Source organism: Bidens hawaiensis, unplaced genomic scaffold (genome assembly GCF_021521415.1).
Source record: "Bidens hawaiensis isolate Kalapana, Puna unplaced genomic scaffold, B.hawaiensis_p1.1 tig00004242_1, whole genome shotgun sequence".
Classification (NCBI taxonomy): Eukaryota; Viridiplantae; Streptophyta; class Magnoliopsida; order Asterales; family Asteraceae; genus Bidens; species Bidens hawaiensis.
The window spans coordinates 96,098-111,880 of NW_027491253.1; the positions used below are offsets into that span (position 1 = coordinate 96,098).

Here is a 15,783-nt window from a genome sequence, read left to right on the forward strand (position 1 = left end):
TTTCATTTGTTTTTAGGTCTAATGTGCCTATCTTGGTATAAAAAGCATGTTATTCTTCTTGTTGTTGCACGTTAGATGATGTATGCTAGTGAACAAGTTAAAGTCAGAATGTTAGAAAATTTAAGGATTCGATTATTTGAAACTAATCGGATAAACTAGAAAATTCATAACTATATATTATAGAGATCAAAAGAAAGTGTTTCAAAACATTTTTGGGCTTAGGCTATGCAGCGCTATCTACAATCGGGGACAAGTGATGTATGAGATCTCATTTTGTCATTGGATTATCTCGGATGGCGAGACTTTATTTGTTGACCATAAAAAAGTAACTAAAAAGTAATATTTTTATTAATACTTTGTATGATTAAAATAAGCTTGTCAAATCATACCCTAGAAAAGCAAATAAGAAGATCCTTCCGCCACCAAATTTTATCTTCTATCTTCTAGAATATGCTTAATGCGTCAAAGATTGTGTTAATTACGTTATTAATACATGAACAGTAATTAATTAGTTAACATCTGAAGACGGTAGTGATTATTCATGAAGTTATATGATTTGGGGATGACTTCATGTGTGAAACATGTCCAATTCCAAACTTAGAAGCTGATTCTATACCCCATAAAAATGATTGCAATTATGTAGTTGAATACTTTATTCATTCCTTTCATTTAAGTGGTGGTCAACTTCAACTCTAAGACTAATTGGACTCCAAATTTCTTTGATTTAACTTTTATTTCATACACGTCCCAACCCCACCCAACATTTGATCCCTTTCACATCCCCATTCATAGTAAACATATAAGTTATATTATAAATAATCTAATAAATAGTAATAACTAGTATTTTGGCCCTCGCATTGTGGCGGTGTATTTTGGCCCTTTCACATCCCATTCATTGTAAACATATAAGTTATATTATAAATAATCTAATAAATAGTAATAACTAGTATTTTGGCCCTCGCATTGTGGCGGTGTATTTTGGCCCTTTCACATCCCATTCATTGTAAACATATAAGTTATATTATAAATAATCTAATAAATAGTAATAACTAGTATGATTGGTTTTAGAGTCAAGTACAAAACCAATAGTTGTTGTAGTGGCAAAGGTGTATCATTCTCAACTAGAAGATCGTGAGTTCTAGTCTCATTTGGAACATAAATTTTTTTTAAACAACCCAAATCATAACCAAGTAAGCCCATTTAAACATTCAAATGTTATTTCGCATTTAGCCCAAAAATTTTTAACACATCTAAAAGACGGCCCTGATGATGATTATGAACGAAATAGAGAAACATACAAGCAAAATTAAGTATAAAGTTAAGTGTAAATTTCTTATGATTATACTCTACAAATATGAAAAAAAAAATTATTTTGTGTATAAACACAATAAGTCCAGGTTCAACAACTTGTGTTTGAAAAACTTTCATGAGCCAAACAATTTGTAAATATAGAGCCCGAAATAAGCCAAACTCAAACTTATATGAATTTGAGCTCGACTCAACTCGATCACACCAATAATGTAAACATTTCATACGAAAAATTGCATGTTTTTCTTTTCCTTTTTTTTTTCTTGTCACTTATCATCTATTTATCCACTTTAAAAATTAGCATATAAAATTTTGAAATATACCTTGATTCTTTTAGTCGGGTCTCATAATAAAAAGAAAAGGAGTTTTGGTTTTGTACTAAACAGTTAGGTTGTATTTAATATATTGTTTTTTGAATTTAGGTAACAGAACTGTTTCTAAGACATTTTTAAGGTTATTAGAAACACTTCAAAATAGCAAATAATATTAAGAATAATAATAGGGTGACACATGAATCTCAAGATTTCAACATTAGTAAGTTATGTTCAAGAGGTCAATCTTTTCCTTTTCATTAAATATTATTGAACAATGAAGGATGAAATTAACGAATCTCAAGTCTCAACGAAATTGCTCAGAATTAAAAATCAGAAAAATAAAGAGTAAAAACTAAACTATAATAATCAAATAATGCATTCTTTCATGGGCCGTTCCAGTTGGGCTTAGAACTAGGGCGTCTTTAAACTGGGCTGTTTTAGTTGTTTGCTTAAGCATTTAGTGCCATCTTTATGTATTGAACATAATGTTTCGAAGGTCCACCAGAGAAACAGGCCGTTATCAAACCAATCCAATTGTGAACACACTAATCAAACGTCTATATCTACTCTTGTCTCATATTTGCATTAAAAAAACAATAAATATATCTTGCAAATATAACTACTTAAAAAGAAAATTAAATGAAACATTCTTATTAAATTTCCAAATGAAGCAAAGATCTCCTATTTGATCTCTTCACCTCAACCTCAAGTAATTATTGTCCACTAAGTTGAGTACCTATATTAAGAAACAAATGAATGGCTAAAGCTTTCTAGTTAAAAGAAAGAACAAAGGGGTCTAAAAGGACCTCATTCACCATACCTCATCCTTTGATTCATTCATAATCTTTCATCCCCCTAGAATTCTTCGCTGTTTGTTGAGGCGGCCGAACTGTTTTTCCACCCGGTCGCCCCAACCCACCATAACACAACCTGTTTAATCGTGTTTTCGAAAACATTTACATCTCTAGTTCCACGTTAGATCGCTCACATTAACTTTAAAACCGAGGGAACCATGACTTCATCATTATCATCGTCGTCATCAACACCTTATGACTCCGAGAATGAGGAGCGTCAACTCATAGATAGCGTGCCCCCGTTTTGGAGGAACTCTAAAAAGATGTTTTCAAGACAACTATCAATGTTAGATAGCGAACGCGAGCTAGCATGGGAAAGGAAACGCCATCAAATGCGCATGCAAGAACGAAAGAAGGAACTCACCATTGAAAACACTGATGAATTGTCTGATGAAGACCTCAATGAGCTCAAAGGTTGCATTGAGCTTGGTTTTGTGTTTAATGAAGAAGAAGGTGGCCAAAGTCTAGCTAACACCTTGCCTGCCCTTGATCATTATTCTGCTGTGAATAGACTTGCAAGCCCAACGATGAGTCCACGTAGCATGAGTTCATCAAGGTCAAAGTTTGCAGCGTTTGGTTCATCGTCATCCAAATCATTAGACGAAGGTAGTTTGTCACGTGGTAATAGTGAGGATCAATGGAAGATTTGTAGCCCAGGTTTGTCGAATGCCATAATCGTGTAGCAATTATAATCAGTTTTCTTGTACAATTTATTTCGTGATTATGTACAATTAGTTGATTTGGTTTAGAGACTCACTATCCATGATAATTTTTGGAGAGAATCCTGAACAAATTAAGACAAAGTTGAGGCAATGGGATCAATTAGTTGCTTGTTCACTCATGCAATCTTCTGAAAAGGGAACAAAAGAATGACACATAAATCGAATTCAAGATTTGAGACACGGAAACATAGAGAATGCGAATCAAGCGTTTCTATAAAGAAGGCGAAACAGTGACTTTGGCTTACATCAACGACCGGTGCATAATGTTGCTCACATGAGTTGTGATGTGTGTTTATAATTTAGGATTTCAGGGGGAAATATATATGAGAATGACATAGTAAATAATGTACAATCAACAAAATGAGGAATGTTATAAAGCAAAAATACAATGAGAGATAACTTAGTGAAATAATTGTGTTTTGCTATAAGGTTTCCTTGTGTTAAGACTTTTAATAATTCAACTATTCAAGTGTTGTTTACTTTGCATTCTACCCCTACTTTTTTAATTCTTTTTCTAAAAAGTGATGGTATCATCTAATGCCTCAGACATCGGCTTATAGAAAAAAACTCGATGGCACTCGTCATTTCTCGTTCATAAAATGTATAAATATGATAAACGGATATACGGGCAATGTGATGATCAATTCGTCATTTCTCGTTCATCATGTAGCAGCCAAGGTCAAATAAATTTCGAAGTTCACTTACAATAAAACTTAGATTCCAACATAGAACAGCCATATGCTTTATAAACTAGTTTACCCTTTGAACAAATTTGTCACATACAAAGTCAACATTATATAAAGACAACTAAACAAGCAATGCCATAAAAGTCAACATTTTAATTCAAATGACTGATCACTCGGTTTTGATCCTTTCACGCCTGAAGAGCCTGTAGAATAGTGAGATCAGCCACTGCCAGACTACAACAAACCAGCTAGCAACCGTCTTGGGCTTTTTGGGCTCAGGCCTTGGCCCAAACAAGCCTTTGTAAAGCTCCTTTTGTTTTTGATAAACAACCTTGTCATGTTCAGCTAACACGCGCAGTTCCTTTGATATTGCTTTCTCTTCAGGGGCAAGTTTACGGGCTTTCATGAAGTCTTCTCGGGCAGCATCTGTCTGCCCAAGTTCAGATCTAGCTTTCCCGCGTCTGAATAGTGCTTTCACATTATTTTGATCCTCAGCAAGTATCTGAACAATAAATATAGATTTTGGTAAAAACCTGATTGCGTCATTTATGTTTGAGGTAACTTGCAGATCACGTCCTTAACCTTCAATAAGTACATCCCTAAAGTTAACTTGAATGAAAATGACTAAACTACCCTTACATTTAACAAAAGAAAATTAAATATATAATATAACTTATGAGACCCATTTAAGAAAATAAGTTAAATACAAGGGTAGTTTAGTCATTTATCCTTTAGCAATTTTGTAAATGGGTCGATTTGAGTTACACTTTGTTTGTAGCAGGTCATATAGGCGAGAAAATATTTTCTTCTTTTAAGTTAGCTAAATTGCACATAGGTCAAGAGGGTCAGCCAAGTCAAAAGTCAATGAAGTATTCCAAATGCTAAAACTTCAAACTACTTTATTAGCAAAATATATTAATTATTCTAATGTTATTAGAATTAACACATTATTATTTACTGGAAATAAAAAATTGATAGTAAAAGAATATATTTGTTTAGATCTTAGTCGTACATCCATAATCTTTAAAACTACTAGGTTAAGGACAATGCTTGATCATGTCAAAACATAACGCTTATGCCTGTAAACGAACCGAACGAACATGAACAAAGCATGTTTGTGTTCATTGCGTTGGGCTTAAAAAAGTAATACAACTAGACTAAATTGTAACAGGTGATATTTCAATTTCATAAAACGGCACTATATTGTAATGGGCCTAACAAACTTTATGAGTATGTTAATGAATGTAAACGAACATTCATGAACATAAATGAACGAACGAGACATGTGTTCATGTTCGTTCGTTTAACTAAACAAAAAAAAAAGTTTTGTTCATGTTCGTTCGTTCATTAGATAGACGAACTTACTGCCGAACACTTTAATAACGGTTCACTAAACGTTAGGTTCATTTACAGGCCTAATATAATTTATGAATTGGAAACGTACAATGGAGCATTGAGCAATGGCTTCTTCATAGCGTTTGAGCTTTATCAAACAAGCTGCAATGTTAAGGTGACACGGGTTTTTAACCGCCAAAGCCATGTCCTGGTACTTGCCAAATAACTGAAACATGAAATCATCACCCATGTATGCAATGGCCTATTATGTTCATGAACAAACAACAGTTAGAACAATATTTATAAAATAAAATACACAAATTAAGTTTTATAGAATAATGAGTTTGACCATTTCATATTGTTGCATAGCCTCCTCTAGTTTGTCTTCTTTAAACAAATTATTTCCATCCATCCTTCTCCTATCTGCTGCACTGATTCTCTCTTCTACTGTCATTTCACTACGCGCTTTACCCTTGATAAAAACAAGAATGACAAATTTAATCCTGTGATGAGTGATTGTTTCTGATTAATACCCTTTTGTAGGCGCGCAAACAAACCTAACGTTCAGTGAAGAATTCATGAACCGTTCGGTGGGTAGTTCATTTATTTGATAAGCGAACATGAACAAAATTTTTGGTTCATTTATATTCGTGAGCGTTCATTTTTGAAATTCGTTTATGTTTGTTTGTGTACGTTCGTTTTTTAACCATTACAACTTTATTTGGCCGTAATAACTTTTCAGGCCCAACACATTGTTCTTTACGTTACTTCTAACTGGTTTCAGCTCAGTTAAATTTATTCATCTATGTTTAGTTATGTTTGTTCGTTTAGGTTAGTTAATATATTCACTAAAAAAAATTTTTACCATTACAACTTAGTTATTGTAGTAACGTTTTAGAAGTAACACATTGTTCTTCACATTACTTTTAACGGGTTTCAGCTCAGTTATGTTTGTTCATCTAAGTTTAGTTATGCTTGTTCATCTATGTTTAGTTATGCTCGTTCGTTAACGTTTGTGAACCATTGATTAATAATATAAACGAACATAAACAAACACGAACATGTTCATTTTTTAGCAAACAAGCATGAACAAGAAAACCTCTGCGTTTAATTCTTCGTGTTTGATTGTTTGTTCAGTTAAAGGATATAAGCTACTTTTTTGTGCAGAATGTGGCTTGTGCGCGATGCTACCAGTTGAACGTGTGATTAGCACAAGCGCATTGTATAGATACTTACTTCTTTGGTTTCATCAAAACCGACTAGCTCAACTTCATAGATGATATCTGCCTTAGGTGGCACATTTGGAAAAGAAAAGCTTCCTTCTTCACCATACCCGAGTTCCCAACCCACGCGTAAGAGAGCGCGCTCACCAGCTTTCATGGAAGATAGCCCAATTGCCAATCCTGCCATCTCCTTTTTCTCTGGTGCAAAAACAGGGTCTAAATGTCAAAGGTTTGTTTTTTCATTGGAGAGTAAAAATGATATTTTGACTTTCTTAATAACAATACCTTTCCCTAAGACTATTTCAGTTAGTTGTAGCTCTTGCCACGTGTCTTCAAACTTGTGTTGGGTACTTTCAGTCCATGCTTTGTAGTGCACTACAAAACAATAAACATGCTTATAATAATATTGTCATGAGATGATATCTTAAGTTAATATTGTCATGAGATGATATCTTAAGTTTCAGACCTACACAATTTGGAGGTCACTGAAATTGCATAATGCATAAAAACCTAAAAAATTATTTAATTTAAACGATAAGATAATTATTGACATACATGACTTGGTAAGCATGTGTGACACTAATTATATGTCATAAGTTGAATACTTTGGGACAAAAGGTGCTTTGGGTCAAACGAACCTGACCCAACTCATTTTGACCCGTGACCCAACTCATTTTGACCCGTGCAAAAACTACCAGTTCATACGTGAGCCCGCTTTGACATGCTACCCAGCCTACCCGACCCATATACGATTGTCTATAAGTGTTTCCAGTCAATTGGAATCTTAAATGCATTAGGGGTAATATTGGCATCCTGCTCTTAAATTGCTTATATGTACATATCATAAACTGTGTGTTGTTTGTTTGTGGTCACTTATTTTGCATAAAAAAAAGCCATACGAATGGATAGAGGACTTACAAAAGCAAGTTGAATATTTTGATGGCTTTTCACCATGACCTTCCTTAATGACCTGCTTTGTAACCTTTTCATGGATGACTTCCACTTTGGTATCAACTTTAGGAGGCCCGTTATTATCTTGAGGCCCATTATGCACAAATGAAGATCCTTCAGTCACAATTTCCTTATCAGCATCTTGATCTGTATACAAGGTATTACTTTGGGTCAACATTCAACCAAAGTGTATTTCAAATGTACAAAGTTTACTCAGAAAGTTAGATTTTCATTTATAAAAAGTTTAAGAATCATTGACAGAAGCCGTTTCAGGTCAACCCAACCCATCTGATACATTAACCAACCCGGGAACCTACTTGCCCATTTTGCCACTTGTCAAAATTCTAATATATCATCACTTCTGAACCAAGGTGTTGGGAACACTACCATTTTGAGTAGGTTCTGCATGAGTCATAGAAGAACCATTAGACGTGATTTCTGTTTCACCATCTTGACCTGGAAATTATACAACACAAGCATACACTAAACTTTAGAAAGGTCACAACTATGGAATTTAATCATTTTTCATATAAAAAGAATTAAATTACTTCCATATCCTAAAGCCCTAGACACAATTAGATTGACATATTTCAAATTTCAAGTACACTGAATAATAAATACATTAGTGTGGTGCCAGATCCTAGCCCTGCTAGAGTGCTAGTAGCCTTTGTGCCAAATTGACTATTTAACAAGGACTTAAATGAACCCATTAAACCAATATATTATATCAAAACATAAAGAGCTATGAGCCAAATTCCTGATATATAAAGATTGATAACCATCTTGAAGTATACATACATTGGGTGACACGTATAATTTGTTACAAACGATAAAGTCCTTGAGGAATTCCTCTACAACTCTATGTAACAGTACCTCCAAGTGGCATCACTTGTATTTTCAGACTTTGTATCATCATTAATATACTTCTAACACAATTTTAATCATTAAACCTTTCATGTTCAACAAACAATTTCATTACAATCCAGAAATACTTAAACAGTTAAACCTACTGAAAATTATACTCACCAAACTGTCTGATAATCAATAATCATACAGTGATAAACAAAGTCCACGTTTAACATTTTAGGTCAACTGAATTTGCAAATTATGAATCTAAATCAGCTCTCAAGCCTCAACAAACAAGCATTATCATTAAAGTGACAGATAATAATAATAATAATAACATATTATGATGAAATGATTACCAGCTGATCCAATTGGCTGCTGCTGTTGCACTTCCTCCATATCCAATTTCACCTCAAAACCTTCTTTCTATTGGTCAATTAACTTCAGTCAGCAAAACCAGCCTCAGTTGCCAACTGCAATAAACTCACAATCAGATTATACAAATCAACAACTACATAACAAAATTCAACATCAACAATCGCGATTACAGTAATAATCTCGTCAATTTGGTAGAATATTACCTGATTTGGAATTGGATTGAAAGTGTGTAACTACAAATCTCGTACTTTGAAGTGATCGAAGAAGATTCGAGAGAGTGTATTTATTTATGACTAAATTAACAACCACTTTTTGGGGTAATAGGGTGGGATGCACATTTTGGCAGGCGAAACTTTGTGTAATTTTATACTTTGGCCACCAATGTTCGCGACATTTTAATTAGTCACCTTTAAGGAAGTTAAATTTTACATGGATTAGACATTTTATTGGATTGAGAAAACTTTTTGAAATTATTTGTAAATTTAAGTTGGTATTTCTAAAGATTAAAAAGAAAACACTACTAAACATAAAACAAGATATTGATTGTTGGTTAATTGATCATTGTTTAAAAATTTGTAACATTTATTAAACAGGTTGAATATTTTAAAAGAATTAAATCACATGTAATCAATATATAAAAAAATAATAAATTTTGAAACAATGAAGTCTCATTTATATGCAACAAAAATATGTGTGCAATGCCAGGTTAGACTTACTCATATCGAGAAACCCTAACTTCACTTATAAAATATTTCTTTTTCATATATATGTGTGTGTGCTGCCACTAGTGGTGAGTGCAGACATTTTTTTTATTGGCAGCGAAAAATTTTTAAAGGTTGTTATTTATCGCTTAATGGTAATCAAAATTTGGGTTGGGTCTGGTCACATGATAATTTTTTTTTTTTTTGCTTTTTTGTTTTTTTTTAACTACCAACAAAACTTGTATTAATAATAGGTCACATAATAATAAATTTTTATCATAAAGTAATAAAATGTTAAAACTAAAAAAAGTAGGCTGTTAATTAATTAATGTAGTAAAGATAAGATGACATATTAAAACAAAACAAATCTAATGGTAAATTTGACGTGAAGCAGTGCCAGTAGAAACTATGGTATGTATGGTAGGTTTACTTTTTGTTACTTTTGTATTAATTTCACGTGTTTTACTTTTACTTTTTTCTATGTAATAACCTTTTTTCCTCATCTATCTAATCTTCAAGAAAGCTAATAAGATGGCATTCGCTTTTAACCAGAATATTACTCAGCTGATTATATACTTCACGCTTCCCTTTTTGCTTCAACTCTACACAGGTGAGAGCTTGAGAAGGGTCAAACCACAAACACACTTACTATAGAGATCACCGTAATTCTATCGACGTGCAGAGCTCTTGTTGTCTACTTGCCTGCTAGAAAAAGCTCTAATATTAATAAGTTTATCTTTTGACCCTGATCCTCTTGTAGTTCATCCAATTGAGGGGGGGGGGGGGGGGTTGGAATAACCACATATATATACTTAACGAACACAAATCCCCCCCCCCTCCCCAACACACACACTAGGTCCGCCCTTGGTTGCCACAAAAGCACAAATATGCATTTGCATGGTGCTAGTCACCTAACTTACATATTGGTGTCATCGTTGTTTTGCAAATTCATGTTGATGCTACGAATTATGTTCAAAGCCATCATCGACTCCATTGCTCTTTTTTCTGGATATGCGTCTATTCATCCTCACTTTAGTCGTAGTCTTTCCGATCCATTCAAGTTTGAGACTTTCAGTCTTCAATTTAGTCCACTCTAGATTGAATCATGCCCACTAGATGCAACTAAGAAGTGCTCACCAGCCTGATGGTTTATGAGTTACCAGCTCGTTATTGAAAACATATATACAGCATTTAAGGAAAAATGACAACTGTCGATCATGTTTTCATAGCCTAATCTGTTTTTACTATAATGTTTAACTAGTAAAACTTAAGCACTATGATATCTGATATGAAAATTTAAACTTCAATATCGTAAAGTAAAATATAAGAATTAAACTACCATTTTCAAGTTGATACGAGAAAAATTAAGTCAAAAGATCGGAAAGTAAAATATGGCACTTAAGCTACCATTTTCAAGTTGAAACCAAAGGCCACAAAGTAAAGTACAACACTTGGTCTCCCATTTCAGGTTGCTAAAAATGTTAGTCAAAGATCATAAGCTAAAATAATGATTCAAATATAAAATCAAACCAAATACACTTAAACCAATTTATTGAATTTTTACTTGCTCCCATTAAATCGCTAATTTCACCAATCCTTGGTACAAATGAATTTGGAAATAAATAGAAAAATATGGTGCTTCACTCACTTCCCCCAATATTTACTCATGTTAATACACAAGGCAATCACAAATTCACCTTTCACTCAACTATCCTCTTTCTATTTTCAATTCCATCATGGCCGTGACAACCCTACCCATTTTCTCTATGCACACTTTCTTCACATTCATTCTTCATTTCATCCTTCTAATCCAACTTTTTTCATTTTGTTTCAAGAATCCCATAACTAAGTTTATGAGCATTATTTCTCAAGATCCCTTGGCATCATCCGGGTGGATTCAAGATATGGGTGATATGTGTTACAAATTGATTTGGACGTAGGGTGTGACGAGCAAAAGATCAAATATGGACTCGAACGATAATGATACCGCGAAAGACCCTAGATGCACACAAGTTACGGTCATGAAAGTGGCTAATATCGCGGTGAATATGTTGATATTCATCATTACGATAGCCTTGTGTAACGTCTTGCACATGATCTTACGCCCTTATTCACAACCGCGCATCATTTCTGAAGCCATTGTAACGTCATCTTGTGCATTTATTGTTTATTCTATATCTTAGGCATGATTTGAACTTTTGTTCAATTAAGTCGAGTCATATGATTTCTTATATAGGGCTGGTTAACGAGCTAACCGAGCCAACCACCTTCAGTTCTAGCTCGGACTCGAAGTTAAGCTAGTCAGCTCAGCTCAACTTGTTTATTCATAATAAGCTTAAATTTTAAATAACGAGCCAACTTATTTATTTTCAAAATGTTAGTCTTTTGAACATTTCCTTGAGCTATTTGAACATTATCACTGCTGGACTTAATTCCCGTCCTCAAGTCAATGAGGCGGGTTGGGCCAATCCCGAGGATGGGAATCAAGTCCAACAATCACCCCCTGCCGAGTCATGGTCTATATAACTTAATCAAAGTTGTGATCATGGCTATGACTTATGAGTTTGTAATCGGTTTTATAGTTATATTTTTCGTTATCAGAGTCACCAAGTTATTAATTCTTGTTTTTTTCTCACTTGACGAATGCAGGTAGGATTCTGTTTAAGCAACCTCCCATTTCTACGCAACAACTTCAGCGACGACGCCAACATGGCACTCGGCTATGTAGCCGAGTTCGGTATGATCTGCCACATGTTCGTCATCGGCCTCCAAATCGACCCCGCAATATTCACCCGACTACCCGTTCGTGAAGTAAAAGTAGCAAGCACCGGCTTACTCCTCACATTCCTCCTATCCTTGTTCATCACACCATTTTTACACCTTAGTTACGAACCAAGCATCGAATTCGACGTCTTCATCTCACTCATCATATGCGGGACCGCATCCCCCCTCCTCACCTGCATCATCAACGACCTCAAAATAGGCAAATCTGACATCGGCCGTTTCTTAATCTCAACCGCGGTCATATCTGACCTCATTTCCCTTTTAGTGTTTACCATAGGGTACATTATTTTCGACCCCGTAGACGGGTTCACGGTCCGTACTGTCGGGGAGATCCTTTTAATGCTAGGGGTGCTTGTGGTTCAAACCATTTTGGCTGCTAAATGCATACCATTATTAATGAGATGGGTCGATAGTCAAAACCCGCCCGGGAAGTTAATGAAAGGGTCGCATTTGATCGTGTCGTTAGCGAGTCTTGTACTCGTGTGTAGTCTATCGCCTTTGATCGCGCAGTTTAACATGATGTTAAGTGTGTTTTTGGCGGGGATTGTGATGCCACGTGACGGGAGGTTGTCGAAGTTGTTGACTGGGAAAGTGAAGTATTTTTTTGGGTTATTGTTTTTCCCGGCGTTTATGTTTTGGGTTGGGTTTGAGGTTGATTTTGGTCTGTTTGATGCGGGTAATTGGCTAACGTGGGCTAGTGTTTTGTTATTGTTTGTGACAATACTTGTCGGGAAGGTTGTTGGGTGTCTTATTTCCGGGGTGATGTTGGGGTTTCATTGGCAGGACTCGATGGCTTCTGGATTGCTTTTAGGTATCAAGGGCCATTTTCATATATTTATGGCTATATTGGCTAAGCAAGTAAGTTTTAATAATTTCTTGCTTACATGGGTTTTAATTTCATAGATCAAACTAAAAAAGTTATTTCAGTTAGTTATTTTAAAAACATCTAACGAGGATTTATGATTCTTTTTAATTGGACTTTAAATGCTGGTTGGTTGTTGTATAAGATAGCGACCTTAGATTCTTGAAGGATGCAAATCTAACTAGATTAGATAGTCATGTGGCACTCGTGTCAAGAACTTTTGTCTTCCGCTATTCATGTTATATGAAATAGCCACTTCAGCTGCAAGATGACAAACATTTTGGAAATTCAATTCGACGAGACAATATAAAACAGAGGGCTTAAAGTGACGAACGTAGCCATTGAAAATAACCAAATATATCAGTGAAAGTGGTTCTCGTCGATGACTATTGGAGAACATAGCATGCGTAATCAATTTACCGACAATTTAGGATGGAATCTACCAAGGGATCACTAATAACCACACCTACAACAGACGCGATACACTTTTTTCCAACAAATTGGTTATGGCCAATTTTGCACTTTTTTCCAACAAATTAGTTTTGACCAATTTTGCATTTATTCGTGTTAATGATCCCTTAGTAATCTGTTGGTGATAAGTTTTCATAATGACTAACATAAATTAAATTTGAAGTCCAACAAAAAAAATCCCTTTCTCATCATGATTTTAAACCAATGTTTTTTTTAAAAATTCATTAGAAAATAACTATATTTTTGGTTTGTGACACGGGGTTTATATCATATGCAGAGAAATATAATTAGTCCCTCAGACAGTGTAGTTATGGTAATGGTGAGTTTCCTCACCTTCATCTACGCCCCAATGGTTGTCAAAAACATAATCGAGCGCGCAAGAAAGCAATCACCAACACAACGAATGGCACTCCAATGGCACAACCCATCCAACGAGCTACGCATGATTTTATGCCTTCATGGTCCAGAAAACATTCAATCAGCCATTAACTTCATGGAAATCTCCCAAGGGCCAACTCAACCAAGTATGATGGTTTATGTGAACGATATGATCGAGTTGAACGACGCGACTGCATCAACGCTAGTGCGTGGTGAAGGAGTGGACGCGATGGCCATAACGGATGAAGGTATTTTGGAGATGAGAGAAAATATCACGAACACGATAAATAATCATGTCAGGGACCACTCTGAAGGGATTGAGGTAAAAAGATTGCTTACGCTTTGCCCTCTTGCGACGATGCATCACGACATTTGTGTACTTGCGGAAGATTTGTTGGCGTCGTTGATCATCCTCCCGTTCCACAAGAATCAACAAGATGGGACATTCAACACAAGCTATTTGGAGTTTCGTAGTGTCAATAGAAAGGTAATATATATATATATATATATATATCACTATTAAAGTACTAGATTATTAGATTATACTTGTTATATCTAAGACAATGACTTGAAATGAAAAAGTCATTGTCGCTATATGAGATAACGACTTTAGTTAAGTGAAATTTAATTTCTTTTGTTATTAATTGCTCACGAAACTAAAATCGTTGTCTCATATATATGGCAACTTTAACTTTATTTTTTCCAATCAAATTTCATTATTTTTGATAACTACTAACCTATTTTCGAGATTGGATTGCAAAAAACTTGAATCGAGTCAAGATTAAACGAAGTCAAGCCTAAAAATAAGCTTGTTTAATAAACGAGCCCGAGCTTCACTTAAGTTGGCTCGCGAGCCTAAACTAGCTTATTATTTAATTAGGTTTTATCTAATATGTTAAATATACATGTTACATGTATATGATAACTCTTTTTAATAATGTTACTATAGCAACAACAATGAAACGCAAACGTTATATATCCAACACAGGTTCTACGCCACGCACCATGTTCAGTTGGCGTATTAGTTGACCGAGGTCTCGGATCCATCCAGTTAACAAGATCAACCAAATGCATGAATGCAGCAATCATATTCATAGCCGGAAAAGACGATCGCGAAGCACTCTCTTACGCAGGTCGTGTGGCCCGACACCCTGGAGTTAAACTCACAATCATAAGATTCCTATTAGACACAAATGGAAACAATGTGTCATCAAGGATAACAAGGGCTAGAGCCAAAACAACAGAGTATGAGGAAGAACTGAAGCAAGACGACGAGTTTTTCGCCGAGTTTTATGACCGACATGTAGCCACGGGACATGTTGCGTATATGGAGAAGTACCTTTCAAACTCGGGTGAGACGTATTCGACGATAAAGTCGTTAGAAGGCGAATACGGTCTGTTTATTGTGGGACGGGGGGCCCGGGTCAACTCAACCTTGACCGCGGGTATGAATGATTGGGAGGCTTGTCCTGAGTTGGGTCCAATTGGGGACATTCTTTCTGCAACTGATTTTTCAACAACAGCTTCTGTGTTGATTATTCAACAACATAAACTTAGAGGGAAACTTCAGGGTCTACATGAAGAGTTCTCTATTATGTAAGTTAGTATAGTTGTAAAGTAGTAATCAAGAATGTAAAAAGAATTGTTAAATCGTTGATTTGAGTTATGTTTTATCTATTATAAAATATCAGTTGCCGTACCTGCAATAAAAAATAATAATGAATAAAGAATAAAAATGTAAGAAGAACATAATCAAACAACACACAAAAAGAAACAAAGAATAAAATTGTAAGAAAATTCAAAGTGAAAAAGGGTAAAGAAATAAGTGGGGGGGGGGGGGGGGGGGATCCGCCAAGACGGAAGTGCGAGTTAGCCGGGGAATTTTAACTCATGACCTAAACATTAAAATGCTTGTGTTTAACCACTAAAATAAACTAACTTTTTATAATTGAATTGCGCTTTAAATGAAT

General features: G+C 34.9%; 3 protein-coding genes across 3 annotated transcripts; 2 read left to right on the plus strand and 1 right to left on the minus strand.

Annotated features, from left to right (window-relative positions):
• Positions 1 to 2,634: 2,634 nt before the first annotated feature.
• Positions 2,635 to 3,159, plus strand: LOC143625835 (uncharacterized). The gene has a single exon (XM_077096071.1). It carries the CDS (start codon positions 2,635 to 2,637, stop codon positions 3,157 to 3,159), a length of 525 nt encoding a protein of 174 aa, XP_076952186.1.
• A 787-nt stretch (positions 3,160 to 3,946) lies between these two features.
• Positions 3,947 to 8,836, minus strand: LOC143625895 (peptidyl-prolyl cis-trans isomerase FKBP42-like). The gene is made up of 9 exons (XM_077096113.1): positions 8,821 to 8,836; positions 8,599 to 8,695; positions 7,781 to 7,849; positions 7,361 to 7,540; positions 6,728 to 6,817; positions 6,456 to 6,640; positions 5,569 to 5,691; positions 5,329 to 5,481; positions 3,947 to 4,386 (listed from the first exon to the last, which is right to left on the minus strand). The coding sequence occupies exons 2-9, from the start codon at positions 8,636 to 8,638 to the stop codon at positions 4,054 to 4,056; spliced, it is 1,173 nt and encodes a 390-aa protein (XP_076952228.1). The 5' UTR covers positions 8,639 to 8,695; positions 8,821 to 8,836; the 3' UTR covers positions 3,947 to 4,053.
• A 2,446-nt stretch (positions 8,837 to 11,282) lies between these two features.
• Positions 11,283 to 15,490, plus strand: LOC143625892 (cation/H(+) antiporter 28-like). The gene is made up of 4 exons (XM_077096110.1): positions 11,283 to 11,459; positions 11,968 to 12,960; positions 13,713 to 14,300; positions 14,802 to 15,490. The coding sequence occupies exons 1-4, from the start codon at positions 11,283 to 11,285 to the stop codon at positions 15,411 to 15,413; spliced, it is 2,370 nt and encodes a 789-aa protein (XP_076952225.1). The 3' UTR covers positions 15,414 to 15,490.
• Positions 15,491 to 15,783: the final 293 nt, after the last annotated feature.

Bases quoted from the DNA above. Each gene is read 5' to 3' on its own strand.
- LOC143625895 (XM_077096113.1), bottom strand. From the start codon at position 8,638: ATGGAGGAAGTGCAACAGCAGCAGCCAATTGGATCAGCTG. The intron at 6,818-7,360 runs GTAAGTCCTCTA...ATTGTTTTGTAG, and splicing joins AAAATATTCAACTTGCTTTT to TGCACTACAAAGCATGGACT. The intron at 5,692-6,455 runs GTAAGTATCTAT...GTTTTTATCAAG, and splicing joins GTTTTGATGAAACCAAAGAA to GGTAAAGCGCGTAGTGAAAT.
- LOC143625835 (XM_077096071.1), top strand. From the start codon at position 2,635: ATGACTTCATCATTATCATCGTCGTCATCAACACCTTATGACTCCGAG.
- LOC143625892 (XM_077096110.1), top strand. From the start codon at position 11,283: ATGGACTCGAACGATAATGATACCGCGAAAGACCCTAGATGCACACAA. The intron at 11,460-11,967 runs GTAACGTCATCT...TGACGAATGCAG, and splicing joins GCATCATTTCTGAAGCCATT to GTAGGATTCTGTTTAAGCAA. The intron at 12,961-13,712 runs GTAAGTTTTAAT...TATCATATGCAG, and splicing joins TGGCTATATTGGCTAAGCAA to AGAAATATAATTAGTCCCTC.